Here is an 18,415-nt window from a genome sequence, read left to right as displayed (position 1 = left end):
GGTCGAGTTGGAATAATAAAATTGAAAGTTCACTTTCTGATAGATTTCTAAATTAATATTTTATTTAAAAATCTCGATGCTAATGTCCAACTCTACACAAAACAAAGTAAAATGACAACTTGAACATAGTTCAATGATATATGACATACGTTCTCAAGTTCATTGACATAGAGCATATGCTCTCGACCAAGAGGCTAAAATTCACTGACATATGACATAAGCTCTCGACCAAGAGACTAGAGTTCACTTGCAGAAAAGAAAAGAACTCCGATTACTTTCTCACATAACATCTATTTTAAGTGTTACTTGTTCTACTTCTCAATCAATCATGGTAAAAAATGTACTTGGGAGGTGAAAAAAAATGTCCACATTCAATCATGGCTTTAATCAAAAGTGTCGAACACTCAAGCTTTGAGGGTTCATATGAGAAGAAAAAGGAGAGGAGAAGGGGACTAGTCAGTCAGTCATCAGAAAGCGATTGCAAAGTCAAAGTCTTGGCTCCCCTTTAATAATACTGTACCTTTAGGTGACTTCTAGCTGAGACATCATACTTACTATTTTATGTACAGACCTGGTCTCATTTCACATTTTGCAGACTCTCATACACCAAATCTAACGTATTTATCAACCCGGTGCTGAAGAGAGTCACCGACGAAATATTAAAAACGAAGTTTAAACCAGACCTCCATGTCTGCAATTAAAAACAGAAGAGGAGATTGGATTTTCAGGTTAATCCTATGTTGAACTTGAAATTCAAACTTTATATTTTATTTCATGATGACAAATGCTGCTAATGTTTGACCAGAATATACAAATCTGAATTGATAAGGCTTAATCCAGTGGTGCAGAGCCAGAAACCAAGGAACAAAATTGATCGAGTCTAAAATAATCGTAAAACGTATTGTAACGAACGAAAAGTTGTAAGAAAATACAAGAACTAAGCAAATGGTATGGACAAAAAAAATACCATGATCTTTGTAAATGAGTAGATCCACTTCGAACCAAATTTGACTGAACTATCTGTGGTTGATAAGATCTTTTCAGGCAATGTACAACTGAAAACGCAAAACAAAGAGATATAAAGAAGAGAATGAGCCAACTCTAATGGTAATATCCATTCAGGAAGTAAAATGAAAAGAACATAAAGATAATAGAAATACCTCATCCGTTGAGTAGCCGCCGAAAACGTATTTACAGCATAGTTCCTACAAGATTATCGAAATAACGTCAATGGAGAAATAATCTTGATATGAATCTAGTCGGTAGATTACTATGAAATCCATCTCACCCTAGGTGAACAAAATTGCAGATCATATTTCAGAGCAAGCACCAGAAAATGGAGTTCTCAGGAAATACAGTTCAACTTATTTCATCCAAGTGGGCAGGCAATGCTATCTGAAAACAAGGCTTCCATTCTGTTGAACTCTTAAACTTTCTATAAGCGACTGGTAGAACGATTTTAACGCCTTGATGTCGCTACCCTGCAAATGAGAACTCATCACAATACGAAAACTGCTAGTCATTTCAGGCTAAAATTATGAAATATTATTTGCAGGAATTTTGTTGACAATTGTGTTCATGAACTTTGAGACATTAATAGCCAGACAAACCTTGGATTACTCTATCTTATACTTCAAGCAGTTTTCTAATATTATGTGTTTATATATCACGCACTTCACTAAAGCATAAATACCCTATACCAGGCTATTGTGTTTTTAGCACGCTCCTCGTTCAAAAAACAAATAAATAAAGGCATAACTGAACGGATTTCTTTTCCCAAACCACTTTAGGTTGGATTTGACCACTCGATCTAACCTGTCAGTAACGATATTACTTTAAAATCGGGGAAAAGATAACAAACCCAATAAACATCATATAAAACGTGCTTAAAGTGAAATTTTGTTCAACCTCCCAACCATAAGATATCCTTACAAAAGTCATCTACGTTATGTTTTCCTTTTCACATTTTTCATGACAGTTTACATATCAATCAACTGATTTCACATAAACACCCCAAAAACATGGAACATTTGAGGGCAGAAATTTCAAAAGAAATGTAATATCTAAGCATGTCGAAACCAGTGTTTGAATATCTATAGAAGCAGTCAACTGAGTTCTGAACGAATTAGCTGCTCCTTGGTAATGCCTCAATCTATAGATAGAAAGCCCTATGATGGGAAACTACCACGTTAGGTAACAAATCAGCCAGAAAGACATCTGGGTTCATTACTCCTTTTTTATTCATGAAGAAACACCATAAATCTATCATACATTACAAGTAGAGAAGTGACTTGCATGAATCACCCAGATCTTATAATTATATCAAATATCAAATAACAATTAAGAATGCAAATATACATGATCACAGTTTCAACTAAGTAACCTTTCTGATACGTGCCAAACGAAGTTTTAAATGATGCCAGTAGGTACCTGCAACTTTTGGCAATACTGCTCGGCCAAATCTTGAGGACAGTGTGCAGTTAAAATACCCTTTGATACAAAATGTACAAGAAAATCCTGCCCGAATTGCTCGTACATAACCTTTTGGGCCACTACAATTTCTCCAAGCAAAATTAGCTGCATCCAACATAAACGGAAAAGCATATAATATTAGGCAACTCTATCCTTGGGGTTCAATAACAAATGAAACATAATTCGGAAAAGTATCCTCACAGTATTTGCATCGTGTAATTCAAATGATTTGTCAAGCACACTGTACAAGCAACAGTTCGTTGCAAAGCCCTCCATTATAAAACTTTGGAAGCCAGGCACCTGAATCAAAACCATAAAAGCAGTAAAACATGTTAAGAAGAGAGTGTTTATATTTTTCAAGAGAATAGACACATAATTAACAAGGAAAGCATGAGGCGTACAGTTACCTTTTCTTCTCCAGATGGTCGGGCACACCAGTCCTTAATTAATTTAATGAATATCTGTACACATGCCTAGATCACAGAAAACAATGATCAGATTCAGACAACCAAATACATACATGAAAAGGTAAAAGAATAAATAAAACAAAAAAAAAAAAATCTGAAGAATAAAAAGCTGTCAAATACAGAAATCAATATTATACCTTTCTAACAAGAATATCTTTATGATTGCACGATGTATTTAAAAGTAACTGCATCATTGGTTCTAGGTAGCTTCTGCTTTTAGGGGATAGAAAGATGGAAGATAGATCATGTGTGGTGATCACATGAAGAAACGTATAGACCATTCGTTGAAGCTCTTGTAGCTCACGAATTTCCTACAATGACACAAGGGCCTTGCATAAGATAAAGGATGGAAAATTCTCTCCTCATCAAATTGAAAGCAAACCATTGAAGAATTAAGTTTTATGCTCGAAGTAGTTCAACAGAGGTCATATAACATATGCTCATAAATTTCATTTGCTACGGTGTAAATTCAGCATTAACAACTTCTGAGTAAAATAAAAAATGCAAGATAAATCACCCGATTTTAAATATTGAATCCAACATGGACACCTTAATATAACACATGAAAAATGTTGCATATAAGTACAACTTGGGTTCCACTTCAAACAATGTAATGAAGGATTCCTATAAAAGCTAGTACCCCATTTTTAACCATTTACCATTTAAAGGTTAATTTTTTTTAAAGAAAGACCATCCCAAGATTTCTAGAATTTATCTTCTAGTACATCACTGTCAAAACAGTGGCATAAGAGCATTAACCAAATCACTTGCCACATGTGAAATGCACAAAAGGTGCACTGATGTCAAACCCAGTGTCACCTTGAAGATGCCATTTACTAATACAAAAAATATAAATAAAATCAGAATTAAAGAACACATTAAAAGTACCTCAATATTGGTTCCAGGTCCTGAAGGAATCAAATCTCTTGGTATAATGCTGAATATCCGACTAGCAATTGTTGGAAATACATCCTCCAAAATGCCATGGACCGAAGTGCTGAACTTGCAGATTAGTTGATTAAGTAACACAAGGAAACCAACCATCTCCTTCGGCTGCAAGAAAACATGCAATCGAAATCAAGCTCTAAAATAATTACATAATAAAAATGAACAAGCTTCACTCAAAAAACAAAAAAACAAAACCCTCAAAACAAAGGTGTCTCTGATTACTCCTTTCATCAGATTTACTAAATGGATCAAATGCCAACTGAATCTGAGTTTATCAGTACCTCACTATCTTCAAGCAACTGCTCCAATGCCTTCGGAAGATATGGAAATACAGATGCACCTAAAATCTCCACCATTCGATGTATAAAAGAGAGGACCTTAATTCAAAAGAAACTAACATCAGTGCAGATGCAGCTTATAAAATCTGGAAGAGGAAGTACCTATAAGAATCTATATCTAACCCTGTACCTTAGTCCGCAGAGGCTCTATTTTAGGAAATGCAACAAGGACTTGGAGAAGAACATCCAATGTCTAAATTGAAGAAGATTGTGCGTCAGTTAGTACATGATTACTTGATTAGTAATAATAACTCTGGCAGTTTAATTCATATTTTGCTCCATTTAAGCCTCAATAGAAGCTAGAAAAATGGTAGCAAAATGAATCGCTTAGCCACCAGCCTATTATTCTAATTGAACATCAGCTAGAAAGACGCTATTTATAGGTGGTTTTACATACATCTCTTCATTCCGAGTTTGAAAATTGGCAAGAAAAAAAAAAGGTCATGGAATCTAACCTGTTTGAACATCAGACCAATTGCAGGACGACTTGTTGTGACAAGACGCTCATTGAACCCCTGGATTACCAAAAAAGGAAGAATGGTAAAATTGAGTTGAGAAAGTCTTTAACTCATTGGATGAGACAATTGTTCTATTACAGAGACGTCAAAGAGACCATCCATAAAATACTATATCCAAAGAACGAAAAAAGTGGGAGATAAAAATGTTGCTCCCAAGAGAGAGGTTATTAAAGAAAGCGACCTTGCTGAGGGCATTAATGGCCATAATTATTTGCTGAATGGTAGTAATCTTTGCAGCAGCCTCCTCTGGAATTAATGCCTTAGCATTCATGAGCACCGCTTCAACCTAGATTAAAGCATGATAAGTTTTCTCCAAATTTATATAATGAATAAACCCAAATAAGAGATCCGAACATTTAAGGAAGATTATACTAGCAAATTAGCGACAACCTGTTGACAAAGAGGCTTGAGCAAAGATGATAAATAATCGGATTGCTTTTCCAGTGGCACATCTTCCATCCCAATCAGTAGACCAATTGCCTGTAAACAAATACATTAGGTATGCAAACAAAGAACAGAACAAAGCACCACTATATGCACATGCATGCACTTGGAATAAACGTTAAACAATAGAAAGATGAGTAAAAGGGGAACCTCAAATATGTGGCTTCCATCTTCAGACCCTGAAAGTTCATCTGATGCAAAATTTGAGCTTGTAAATCGTGCTACGGTATCCTGTAAACTCTGAAATTTTACCATGACGACAGAAGCTAACTCAGGGATACCCAATGTTGTGTGAAATATTACAAGGGAATACAAAGTTTCAAAAGTTGAAACATTCTTTGAATAAAAGAGGGGATTTATACCGTTAAAATTGTCTCAATGTAAGGAACGAACTTCACTTTTAGAAGCTTCACAACCCTCATGAATAGATAACTTGCCCTTCTACTAACGTTGATATTGGGATGGTGTATGCCTCTTTCATCAAGAAAGGCAGCCAAAACAAAATGAATAAATTGAGAATTCTCCTGCACTGCCTTTATATATCGAAAAATTGTTTCCAAATATATAAGTGCAACTAGCCTGTTAGAATGGCAAGAAAACCGTGTGGATAAAAGCATTGTCACTAACTCCCCAACAAGTCCACTTCCATTTCTCAATACTTCATCACTAATTGACTCCCCATATGCGAAGAAAAGTGTAAGTGAAGCTTCTACCTCTTCAACATTTCGATCTGATGAGGAAGCAGCAGCACTTACTATTGAACTTCTAATAAACATCTGAGTTACGTCAGGTGCTACACGACCCACACTACGCAAAAGTACCAATAAATCCTTCCTAAACTCCACCATTCTATCTTCTTCTTCTCTCCCAATCTTATCTAGGACATCAAGATTGTGTCGGTATACAGGATCATAACAGATTTGTGCATGGATCACTTCTAATATTTGACTCAAGTGAAGAAGTTGTTTCTCCGTCAGTGGAGAAAGGCTCTTCATGGTGGCAACATAACCAGAAAGGAATTGCACAATGCTAAAAGCAGAGTCCAACTCACATTTTTGTAATACATAGAAAACAGACGGCAAAACTTCATTTAGCAGCTCCAAAGAATTACTCTTCGAATCTTCGGAACTCAACCGTTTAAAACACTCCAAAACCTCAACAGCATAACCTGTAAGTAAGCTAGCTACCTTTGCAACCAACTCGGAGTCACTATCTTCAGCAGCAACCATACCAAAAACCCGGCTTATTTGTAGACTCTGCAACAGGGTTAGTTTTGCCTGATGATCCATCCGCTTCGAAACAACTGCCAATAAACACCCTGCCGCAGCACCACGAAGTTGTTCCAGCAGCCTATCAACTAAGGTTAACTCAAATAACAACGGCAAAATCACATCATTTACTACTAACCCAATATCTATCCAAGATATGTATCTTCTCATCGTATCCAACACACTTGCACACAATTCTTGATCAGAATTCTTATACATAGACAAAATGTCATACCAAGCTCCAACTATTGGAGAGACACATTGTTGTCTTATGGCATCCTTAATCCGCCCAGCAGCTGTCACTTCCTCAGGCGTTCGAGGGTAATCCATGCTAATCAACTCATCATCCAATGTATTCAGAACCCGACAGAACATATCAATCACCACGGGCCCTTTTCTCAAATGAGATAAGAAATCAACAAAAACAGAAGGCCAATTTAACGGGTAATCGAGGTAAATTAATGTTACCAAAACTTGAGCAAGCTTGTTCTTTATGAAAGCAGGACCCCGTAAAATTCGAAGAGCGTGGTTCTCATCAATACCCTCCAAACACACAATGGAAAACACTGAATTTCTAATGAAATACTTCTCATCGACACTCATCCACGGATAACGAACCCGAATAATCTCATGAAGTGTTTGCAAGCACCAAAACTGAACCTGAGCAATGTTCGAAAAACAAAGCTTCTCAACGCACACACTACATATTGCCGATTCCGCTTTGATCTTATCACAATACTCATTAGCCTTTAATTTTAAGTTGGAATCCATATTGTTCGTTTCATCAAACATGATAAGTATTGCTTTCTCCAAGTCATCCATGGCGCTTAAAACCTCAAACCCACAGCCCAAAATCAAACAGAAAAGATATTATCAATACCTTATGCAGAATCACTGCAAACCAGCGATTACATAAAGAACAAGCCAGATTAGGAAAAAAAATTCTTCAAGGGTTTTTGTGAGGTTTGTGATGTGAAGTGAAGAACGGCAGTGAGAGAGATCGAGATTAAGTTCTCAGAAAGCTTACCTTTTATTAATGGATTCAGATCAATTCACGGATCTTTATAATGCGTAGTGTTTTAGGAAGCTTTCTAATGGAACTTAATTCGTGGGCGTTTTCGTTTTTTTTCCTTCCTTTTTTCCCTCTCTTTTCTTGTTCTTCCCTCTAGGGTTTGTGATTTGGAGGAAGTTGCCAATTTATACGATAATTTATAATTATCGTCCCAGCGGAAATTAAATAAATAATAAATATTTTTTTAAAAATTGGATAAATCGTGTATTTTTTTTTTATTCTAATTCATATAATCTTCCAAGATTTCATAAAATATAATATTTAAGATAGAAAATAAAATAAATATTTAATTAATTACTTGATTTAAAAAAAGAAAGTGAGATTATAATGGTTGGAAATTCGGATTAGCGTTAATTAATATTTTTTTAAAAAGGAGGGTAAAGTTGGCAATAAAAAAAAAAAATACTTCCAACGTGTTATAACTGAATAATCCTCACGCGATTGTCAAAAATGTCATGCACGCGCCAAATTAGTTATTAAATTGCTCATGGGAAGACCGACATTGACCAAAGTACCATCCGCCGGTCCTGCATTATGAAGGGTAAATTAGTAAATTTGAGTTCTAGTCTGTTGGGACTTGATGGGCTTTATCAAGTAAGCCCATTTTGAAGATCTGGGCCTATTAGTTATACCAGTCGGCCCAATATCTTTGAGAATCAGAGCATGGGGTAACTGAATGGGCTCAGGAATTCAAACTCATCGAACCGAAAAAGAAAAGAAAAACCCTTTTAGCATCAACGATTATTATATTAATTTATTTAATTTTTTTTTAACGGGGAGAATTATATAATTACTAAATAATATCTAATTAATTTTCATAATTTAATATAAATAAAAATATATTAAACTTGCTTCGGGTCAAGTTACGTGATTTCATAGACAACCCACCCGATCACGTGGTGTGGGTTTTTGCAAGCCATCGGGCACGTGCTAGCCCACTACATCCCCCCAATTGGAAAAATCCAAATTTTCTTTTTATTTGAAAATTAAAATTTGATCGATTTATCTCGAAATTCCAATATTACCCTTCTTATATCTTTTCAAATTAATTTTAAAATAACCATTTTTCATTAATTTAAAAAATAACGTTATTGTTATGAGATGTACAAATTAGTAAATGTTGTCTCCATATATTTGTGTTTTTTTTTTAATTTAACTAATTCAAAAAATAAAAAAGCAATTTTTTTAATTTTAAAAAATAAAATAATTATTAAACTGAACCTTAAATTATCACAACATAATTTAATTTATTTAGTTGACTCTTTTTTTTTTTAATGTGTCACTAATCAAGGATTTTAAAAATAATTTGGAATAATCTATTATATTTTATAAATTAATTTTAGTCTCCAATTAAATATTTTTAAATTGGAGGAAATTGTCAAACACGTTTAAAATAACTATGACGATAATTACAATAAAAATATAATAATAAGAGATAAATATTTGCCAACGTAAGCGATATCCACTAACGAGCGCCAAATGGGACGCAAGCATTTTATTTAATTTTCCTAAATTATTTAGTAAAATTGTTAAAAATATTTTTATTTATATAAAATTATGATAATTTTTATTATATAACACCCAACATATATTTAATTTTTAGATATTTTTCTCACGTATTATAAATTAATAAAAATATATATTAATACCTTTCAACCAAAATAAATAAATAAATTAATTAATTAATATGGTTAATATTTTGTTAAAAATAAATACCATTAAACTTTTTAAAAAATATTTAAAAATTACAGTTTAATTTTCAAATCTATTTCAAATATACGGTGAAATTTTTAAAAATTCAATAATATCTCTAATTTTTTAATTCAAAATTCAAAATTACAAAAATACGTTTATTGTTAATACCCTCACAATTTAGAAAAAAAATAAAAAATTTGAAGATCTATGAATATTTTTTTAAACATGATATTAATATTAAATGTATTTTTAATTTTTTTAGTCGAAAGATATTAATGAAACCTCTAATTTTAAAATATTATTGAAATTTAAGAGTTATTTTTTTAAATAAAACATTTTCATTAAAATAATTTTTTTAAAATTTAAAAAAATTCAGAGTAGTTTAGAAATTAAGCCCTACCGGCCCGTTGTATCCAAATCCGGGGGAAAACACTTTATTTAAAAGTGGTTTTCTCTCAATGACGCAATAATTCTAATAATTTATTTAATATTAATTAGGCTTTGCGACAAGCTTGAAAAAAAATATTATATTTTTTTATTTATTCCCAACTTTTTTTTCCTTTATTTATTCTTGAATATTTTGCCATATTTTGTCGACACATCAAAAAATTATATTTTAATTATGTAATTTTTCATATTTAATTTTAAATTATATAAAGAATAAAATAAGATTTAAGTGAAATTATTGGGAATTCGAATCCATGGAAGCATAATCGAAATGAATGAGCATTATTTTAATAAAATAATATTTTCTAAATTCCATCCTCCCCGGAATCCAGATTCCGGCGTTCATTTGGCCGGGAAGAAGGCCACGTACAATTTCCGGTGGGAATGGGAATCCCATTCTCAGTGCTCGAATATGGGTATTATTTTTATATTTAAAAAAATCATCAATAATTTTTTTAATTTAAAAAACTTAGAAAATACTTTGAAAATATATGAATCAAATTAAATAATTTTAAAGTTTAATATCAATCAAATAAATAGGAAATTATGTTTGGTTTATTGTATTTTTTTTATATTAAGTAAATATTCAAATTTCTAGCTAAATTAAAGAAAAACAAAACAAAATAAAGCGATTTTTTTAATTTTTTTTTTTTGTTCCTATTTTTAAATTTTGGTTTAAAACGAAATAATTAATTGGTGAAACTAATATTGGTAAGTATAATTATAAAATAACTAAAAATTAAAATGTTATTATAATTTAACAAATTCTTTAAAATAATTAAGAAAATTTAGCAGTAAGTTGTCAAACCTAAATTCGTTGCCAAACAGACCCCTAATAAGGGATAGAGAAGTTATTTTGATGCACAAAGGACATTTCCGTAATTTCACTATTTCCAGATTTTCTTTCTTTTTATTTTAATTTTATTTAACCTTCGCTGTATTGTAATGCAAATAGAAAGCTCTCGTTGTTCCTTTCCATTTTTCCTCACTAATTCCCTCTTCGTCACTTCTTCAAGTTTTGTTCTAATTTTAGTTCAATTCCAGGGCATTTTCTTCCTCCAATTTCGTTTTTCATTTCATTTTGTATAAATCTGTATAGGTTTCTTTTGCATCATTTATGATTTTTGTTTTTTTCTTTTCGTTCAGATTTTTGTTTCCTCCTCTTCTGTTCTTCGGTGCCATTTCCACTTCTTTCAGAGGGAGAAAAGTTTCGAATCTCTCAGAAAGTTGATTGTTCTTCGATTATAGTGCTGTGTTTTTCATTTACTGATTGGGTTTATTGAGTTAATTAGTGGGTCATTGAGGAAATTCGGAGTCTATTGTGTATTTCTTTCGTCTCAGCCGTATAAAATTGTTCGATTCTTGGTTTTTGTGTTGAGTTTGATACTAAATTAGTCGGATTAGCGAGGAATTTAGTTGGTTCGTGATCAGAAGAACTTAATCGTTACTGTGCGATTGCGATCTGAGTTGGAGCGGGAAGTAGTTTGCTGTGCTCAAGAACATGGGAGTAACAACGATTGCTTTATACGCCGGTTCACCGAGCAGATTTTGCTCTACACATCCGTGTCAGATCAATGCTCATTCGAGTTTCGATTTCGAAATTGGTTCTCGATCTTCATCGACGTCGTCAACAGCAATGGCTTCTCAGAAGCCAGTGGCCGGTGGGCTTTCATGCCTTTTCTCAGCTTCCCCGGTCCGGCATGTATCGTCAACGACAAGTTTTTCCGGTTGTGGAGAGGAATTGGGATCGTTATGGCATGATAGAGAGGAGGAATTGAGTAGCTCATTTCGATATTCTTCAAGCAAGTATTTAGGGTCTCCATTGACAAGGGACTGTAGCCCGGTGTCGGTGTTCCAGGGTCCGGTTTCGTGCTGTAGTAGCGGAGTTGGTTCATCGGCGAAAAGTCCTCCGATTTCGATTTCAAATACGAGAGAAAAGAGTTGGGAAATGAATTTCCAGAGCTCAATTGGAGTTGGATCGAATGGACTCTTCAATGGGTTCTTTAGGAATGCTTCAGGATCATATGTGGATGTTCACAGAAATGCTCATGACGTGAGTTCATCGGCTGTGCTCATGGATGAGTTGACCTTTAGTTTGGAAGATGGGTTTGGGGAATGCACCCTCGAGCCATATGCAAGGGATATGCTTCTTGGTGCACAAATTAGGCATAAGATCTTTCTTGATGAATTCGTGATCAAGGCATTTTATGAAGCTGAAAAGGCACATAGGGGACAAGTATGAGTTCATTCTCATGAATATCCCCCCTGTTTCGATCCGTGGCATTAGTGAAGATGATTAAACTTGTGTTCTTCCTTTGCAGATGCGAGCCAGTGGAGATCCGTACTTACAACATTGTGTGGAAACAGCGATGCTGCTGGCTACGATCGGTGCAAATTCCATGGTGGTTGCTGCAGGACTTCTGCACGACGCAATCGATGATTCGTTCATGTGTTATGACTACATTTTAGGGACAGTTGGAGTTGGGGTTGCTGATTTAGTTGAAGAGGTGAGTAAAATTTTTCTCATGCAATTGATTAGGCACTGATGAATGTTGATGAATGTTGATTGGGTTTAGAGCCTATGAGCTCTGGATGTGTAACCACATGTGGAGTCTGTTATGTGAACTTAACTTTGATTAGAGCATGTGGTGAAATCTCTGTCCATTGTGTACTATAATTGATCTTAGTTGCTTTGTGTAAGATCTCACATCGGTCAGGGAGGAAAACGAAGCATTCTTTATAAGGGTGTGGAAACCTCTCCCTAGAATCGCGTTTTAAAAACCTTTAGAGAACTTGTAAGGGAAAGTCCAAAGAGGACACTATCTGCTAGCAGTGGGTTTGGGCTGTTACAAATAGTATCAGAACCAGATACTAAGTGGTGTGCCAGTGAGGAGGCTAAGCCCCGAAAGGGGGTGGACACGAAGCGGTGTGCCAACAAGGATGTTGGCGCCAAAGGAGATTAGGGCGTCCCACATCGATTGGAGAAGGGAACGAGTGGCAGCGAGGATGTTGAGCCCCAAATGGGGGAGGATTGCGAGATCTCACATTGGTTGGGGAGTTTAGGGGTGGATTAGGGGTCCCACATCGATTAGAGAAGGGAACGAGTGTCAGCGAGGATGCTGAGTCCCAAAGGGGGGTGGATTTTGAGATCCCACCTTGGTTGGGGAGGAGAACGAAGCATTTTTTTTAAGGGTGTAGAAACCTCCCCTAGCCGACGCGTTTTAAACCTTGGGTGCAGTTTTTAATTTTCTAGTTTTGCTTTTCTCACGCAGTTCTGTACTAAAGTCAATTTGCTTTACATTCGTGACAGTACTTCAAACTTCTTGTCTGCTAAATTTCACCTTGTGATTGTTGAAGGTGTCTCAACTAAGTCATTTGAGCAAGCTTGCACGCGAGAACAATACAGCCAACAAAAGGGTCGAGGCAGACCGCTTGCACACCGTGTTCCTTGCCATGGCAGACACGAGGGCCGTTCTCGTTAAGTTGGCTGATCGTCTGCATAATATGACGACACTAGATGCATTGCCATTGACCAAACGACTAAGATTTGCCAAGGAAACTTTGGAAATATTTGTACCATTGGCTAATCGCTTAGGAATATTGAGTTGGAAGGAGCAATTGGAAAACTTATGCTTTAAGCATCTCCATCCGGAAGAGCATAAAGAACTGTCTTCTAAATTAGTGGACTCATTTGATTCAGCAAGAATAACTTCTGCTATTGAGAAGCTAGATGAAGCTCTGAAGATCCAAGGGATTTCTTACCATCTCTTATCTGGACGCAATAAGAGCTTATACAGCATATACTTAAAAATGTTGAGGCATGTTCTCTGACTCTCCATTTCAATTTTCACCTCTAGTCCTCTAGTCCTCATGTAACGCCCCAAGGACACCGCTAACAGATATTGTCCTCTTTGGGCTTTCTCTTTCGGGCTTCTTTCAAGATTTTTAAAACGCGTTTGTTAGGGAGAGATTTCCACACCCTTATAAGGAATGTTTTGTTCTCCTCCCTGAAAAAAAAACTTGGTCACCGAAGGGGTATCAGAACTAGACACCAGGTGATGTGCCAGCGAGGAGACTGAGCCCTGAAAGGGGGTGGACATGAGGTGGTGCGCCAGTAAAGACACTAGATCCCGAATGGGGGTAGATGGAGGAGTCCCACATTGATTTGAGAAGGGAACGAGTGCCAGCGAGGACGCTGGGCTCCAAAGGGGGTGGATTGTGAGATCTCACGTCTGTTTGAGAGGAGAACAATTAGGGTGTGGAAACTTCTCTCTAGCAAACACGTTTTAAAAACCTTGAGGAAAAGCTCAAAGATAACGATATCAAAGGTGGGTTTGAGTACAGATCTTAAATAGGTTCAACTTGAAGTTAATGAGCTTTTTTCTATTCATGATCTGATATTTATGAATTCTGAAGTGAACTCTACATATTCTCATTAAAAGTGTGTACTTTTCATTCTTATCCACAGAAAGAAGTTGACCATGAACGAAATCCACGACATTCACGGCTTACGTCTTATTGTAAAAAACGAAGAAGACTGCCTGAGAGCTTTAAGAATAGTTCACCAGTTATGGTCTGAAGTGCCTGGGCGATGCAAAGATTACATTAGTCGACCCAAGTTTAATGGGTATGTTGTGGCTCAAAATGACATCTTCTCCCGTATCCTTTATTTATTTGTTCTTTCCATTTCTTACTCGACTCGATGATTTGAAGGTATCGATCTCTACACACGGTTGTAGTGTTTGAAGACATGGTGCCACTTGAAGTACAAATTAGGACAGAAGAGATGCATTTGCAAGCGGAGTTCGGCATTGCAGCTCATTGGAGATATAAGGAGGGTGACAGTGAGTACTCTCCGTTCGTCGTTCAGATGGTCAAATGGGCTCGATGGGTTGTCACGTGGCAGTGTATGGCTATGAGCAAAGATGGATCTTCCGTTGGCAACGCTGATTCCATTAGGCCACACTGCAAATTCCCTTCTCATTCTGAAGGCTGTCCATATTCGTACAAAACCCAAAGTGATTTTCAAGATGGACCTGTATTCGTCGTAATAATTGAGAATGACAAGGTTTGTTACTCATTTTCATGTTATATTAGTTTAACGTTATCGAGTTCGGTTAAGTGATGTCATTGAACAACAGTATTTTACTTGCTTACTGCAGATGTCAGTTCAAGAGTTCCCTGCAAATTCGACGATCACAGATTTAATGAAAAGATTTGGGCGAGGAAGCTCGAGATCGACTTCCCATGGCTTACTCATGAAAAAAGACTTGAGACTAAGGGTTAACCACGAGCAAGTGAACGATCCAAAGTGCAAGCTGAAGATGGGTGATGTGGTTGAGCTAACTCCTGCCATACCCGATAAGTCGTTGACGGAGTGCAGGGAAGAAATCCAGCGAATGTACGACCGTGGGATCACGGTATCGTACCCCGGTCTGTCCCCGGTTGCTCCTAACACGGTTGGTTTCTGGAGCTGACCATAACTTAGATTGTCTATGATAAACGTCTTGTGATTATCAAATTACCCTGTATATAGTGCTCTTTGTACAGAACAGAACAACTCAATAGTAACTGAAATTCAACAAAGTTCATAATCAAAATTGAAGCATTCTTGTTTGGAGTTCATTCTTAAACACAATATTATACAATAGATTGTTAACATCCAACAATACCTCCCCCAACTTTGAGTGAATCTATATGAAATTTCAAAGACCCTTTTAATTGGGGAAGTAGAGGAAAGCGAGACAAGAAGGAAAAACAGCTATGTTATTTTTGGACGTTTAGACAAGGGGAAAGATACCCTCTGTGGGGTATGTTGTTGAGGTACTTCTGTGCTCAGTTCTTGGGACGGAACTGTGTCAACACCTTCGTCCTCCTCTGTTTCCTCCATGGCTTCGACTGGTCGCTTCTTCGGGATTGCCAGTTGATAGTTGGGACTGAGCAATGTATCTATATCGGGTGGGAGCGCAATACCAGGCCCGCCAATTGACCTTGGCAATGGAATTTTATTCCTGTTTCTGGCCAACTCTAGAAGAACCTAACACAAGAAACACATGGTTAAACACTTTTCCTTCAATGGGAGAGAAGATAGAAAGAAAAATCCGTGAATGTGATCTGGTATCCCTCCCATCGGTTGGGGAGGAGAACGAAGTATTCTTTATAAGGGCATGGAAACCTCTCACTAGCAGACACGTTTTAAAAACCTTGGGGAGAAACCCACAAATATCTGCTCTGTCTCTTTCTTCAAGACTACATTTTCTTTCTCATGCAAATACTTCGAGATTACATTGGTATATCCCCTCCAATGGAACTATTAAGCAATCTTACCTCTCTTGGAGGAGGTTGAGAGAAGCTGAAATTAACTTTGGACTGGATAGCAAGCTTCACATCATCGCAGTCGATAGCAGCCTTGCCAGCATGCTCTGAGTATACTTGCGCATCTGTCAATACGTCAACGACGTACCGATACCACAGCTCAAGAAACTGGTGAATAACTCGTGGTTCATAATCTTCGACTCCCATTGATTTCAGAAGTGTTTTCACAATCCTTGCATCCCTTGGCAGGTCCTCGTCTCCCTCAGACATTTCCTTAACGCCCCTGTCACCTGCACAAGAAATTTACATCATTCTTGCAATCTTGCTAAACTGATATTTCTATCAAACATAACTAGCTTGTTTTACATTGTACGTTTGATAATTATGAAGTAGAGCATTATTTGGAGAAGGCAATAACATTTCAAATGCGATATTAAGTTCCTAGACTTTCATATGCTTTGCTCTTTTCTCTAAACTTGTATAAGAATTCAATTTAAGCAAAACAATTGTTTGATAGTTTAAGTAACAACATGAACAAAATAAACAGTTCAGTGATCGAATAGGATTTGATTTCCGGTACGAAAAATTCCAGCAGCTTTCAGATACAGCATACTCTAGAGATGAATTCAATGTCTTTCGAAATTGATTTTGAAATCCATAGTTCAATCTTGAAGCTTGAAAATAAACAGAGAACGACAACAAATTGGCTTCTCAAACTTGAAAATTTCACACTATTCCCACTTTTCCATCCTAATTCCTCCCAACTTCGAACATCCAAGTGACGCGAGAAAACGAAATTTCTAAATTACATGCTACGATTTTGTTTCAAGAGTTAGCAACTCAAAATAGAAAACATCAAAATCAAAATAACAATCAAATGACGAACAAATTCGACCCGTAGAATCAAATACCCTAAAATCGTCTGAAATCATCCAGAAACAATTGAATGAAAGTGGAAAAAAAGTAGGAACTCGATGGAGGAATCATGAACGGAAAGAAGATAAACAGTAACGTACCCAGTTGAGAAGTTCGAGCTTCGGGCGAGAAATTAGTGTTTTGGTTGTCATATCCACCTCCACCTCCACCTCCACCTCCACGACTCATCGTCTTGATTCCTCGCCCTAACAATTTTGTAATTTGAGTTTCACTCAAAGCTTCAAAGATCGGCTTCCAAGCCCAGATGTCGCTCTTCGTTCTCGTCTCGTCTCCTCTCCTCTCCCCCAAATTAAGCGCATGGAAGTCGTGGTGTCGGATCCGGAGCCCCGAATAATGGCACCCGACTTCCGATGGGTTCAAGGCCCAAAATGGATATAAGGCCTAGAATTGTACGGAATAGTTTTTTTTTCTTAAATATATATTTTTTATAATTTCAATCTTAATTTATTTCACTTTTATTTGGTTTTATTTCTATTATAATGTGCACATTTGTACATTTTAAATTAGATTTAATGGGTAAAAATTGTTTTATTTTTAATTTATTTTCTAATTTTTTAAAATTAAAAAACAAAAGTTCATTTTCAGTATTTGTTCATTTCATCACTCTCTCTGTCCGGTCTTTTAGCGAAAGAAATGAGAACTTATATTTGCAATTTATTAGCGCTTTAGAGAGTTCGGAACTTAAAATTCATCCTTTACAGAGCTTATCTCGATGCTTGTATATAAGTTCGTCCTTTTCAGAGTTCAGACTAAAATTCGCCAAAATTCTTAACCCTTTTTGAGCTTTGAAATATTAAAAACTCAAAGTTCTTTCTTCTAGAGTCTATCTCAGCGTTTGGACCAAACTTTTGATGTACAAATCATGTTTTGTACGAGTAACATTATGTTTAGAATATTAGTCTTTAAACACTTTAGTAAAACTCACAATCCCTCGATTGCCTTTTGAAGGGGAGTTGCTACTCCATCCCAAAAGCACTAAAAAGTTGTATATTCTATGCTTTTCAATACGAGATAAGAAGTTAAAAGATGAGAAGTCGACTTGTCGAACTAAGAAGTTAATGGTTTAAAAAAACAAATGGAAACTACCGTCAACCTCCTCGTAACTAAGAACACAAGAACACGAATGAAAAATCTATAGCACGAACTAAGAACCCAAGAATACGAATGTACAATCTATTGAACGAACTAAAAACAAAAAAACATGATTGTAAGAACTAAGAACACAAGAACACGATTATACAATCTATAGAACGAACGAAGAACACAAAAACATGGTTGTAAGAACTAAGAACACAAGAATACAATTGTACAATCTCTAGAACGAACTAAGAACACGATTGTACAACTACAAAACGAACTAAGAACACAAAAACACGGTTATAAGAACTAAGAACACAAGAACACAATTGTACAATCTATAGAACGAACTTAAGAACATAAGAACACGATTGTACAAACTACATAACAAACTAAGAACACAAGAACATGATTGTGA

At 35.9% G+C, this 18,415-nt stretch overlaps 3 protein-coding genes across 4 annotated transcripts; 1 reads left to right on the top strand and 2 right to left on the bottom strand.

Annotated features, from left to right (window-relative positions):
- Window positions 1–478: 478 nt before the first annotated feature.
- Window positions 479–7,619, bottom strand: LOC111488536 (exportin-T-like). 2 transcript variants are annotated; one of them, XM_023136319.1, is made up of 16 exons: window positions 5,550–7,619; window positions 5,338–5,427; window positions 5,134–5,223; window positions 4,925–5,029; window positions 4,681–4,740; window positions 4,356–4,418; window positions 4,169–4,264; window positions 3,828–3,992; window positions 3,077–3,250; window positions 2,880–2,945; window positions 2,674–2,772; window positions 2,431–2,577; window positions 1,289–1,481; window positions 1,161–1,205; window positions 968–1,055; window positions 479–691 (listed from the first exon to the last, which is right to left on the bottom strand). In XM_023136319.1, the coding sequence occupies exons 1-13, from the start codon at window positions 7,275–7,277 to the stop codon at window positions 1,392–1,394; spliced, it is 2,973 nt and encodes a 990-aa protein (XP_022992087.1). In that variant the 5' UTR covers window positions 7,278–7,619; the 3' UTR covers window positions 479–691; window positions 968–1,055; window positions 1,161–1,205; window positions 1,289–1,391. The 2 variants fall into 2 exon arrangements, with proteins under 2 accessions (XP_022992087.1, XP_022992085.1); XM_023136317.1 differs by lacking the exon at window positions 479–691 and having other exon boundaries at window positions 747–1,055; window positions 5,550–7,289; window positions 7,483–7,619.
- Window positions 7,620–10,635: 3,016 nt separating this feature from the next.
- LOC111488570 (probable GTP diphosphokinase RSH2, chloroplastic) lies at window positions 10,636–15,287 on the top strand. The gene is made up of 6 exons (XM_023136385.1): window positions 10,636–11,905; window positions 11,991–12,176; window positions 13,027–13,487; window positions 14,138–14,296; window positions 14,383–14,737; window positions 14,832–15,287. The coding sequence occupies exons 1-6, from the start codon at window positions 11,171–11,173 to the stop codon at window positions 15,144–15,146; spliced, it is 2,211 nt and encodes a 736-aa protein (XP_022992153.1). The 5' UTR covers window positions 10,636–11,170; the 3' UTR covers window positions 15,147–15,287.
- On the bottom strand, window positions 15,238–17,230 carry LOC111488713 (transcription initiation factor TFIID subunit 9). Its single transcript, XM_023136625.1, has 3 exons — window positions 17,001–17,230; window positions 15,997–16,274; window positions 15,238–15,706 (listed from the first exon to the last, which is right to left on the bottom strand). Exons 1-3 carry the CDS (start codon window positions 17,086–17,088, stop codon window positions 15,431–15,433), a joined length of 642 nt encoding a protein of 213 aa, XP_022992393.1. The 5' UTR covers window positions 17,089–17,230; the 3' UTR covers window positions 15,238–15,430.
- Window positions 17,231–18,415: the final 1,185 nt, after the last annotated feature.

This window comes from Cucurbita maxima, unplaced genomic scaffold (genome assembly GCF_002738345.1).
Source record: "Cucurbita maxima cultivar Rimu unplaced genomic scaffold, Cmax_1.0 Cma_Scf00013, whole genome shotgun sequence".
Taxonomy (NCBI): Eukaryota; Viridiplantae; Streptophyta; class Magnoliopsida; order Cucurbitales; family Cucurbitaceae; genus Cucurbita; species Cucurbita maxima.
This window is presented reverse-complemented; position numbering and strand designations above follow the sequence as displayed.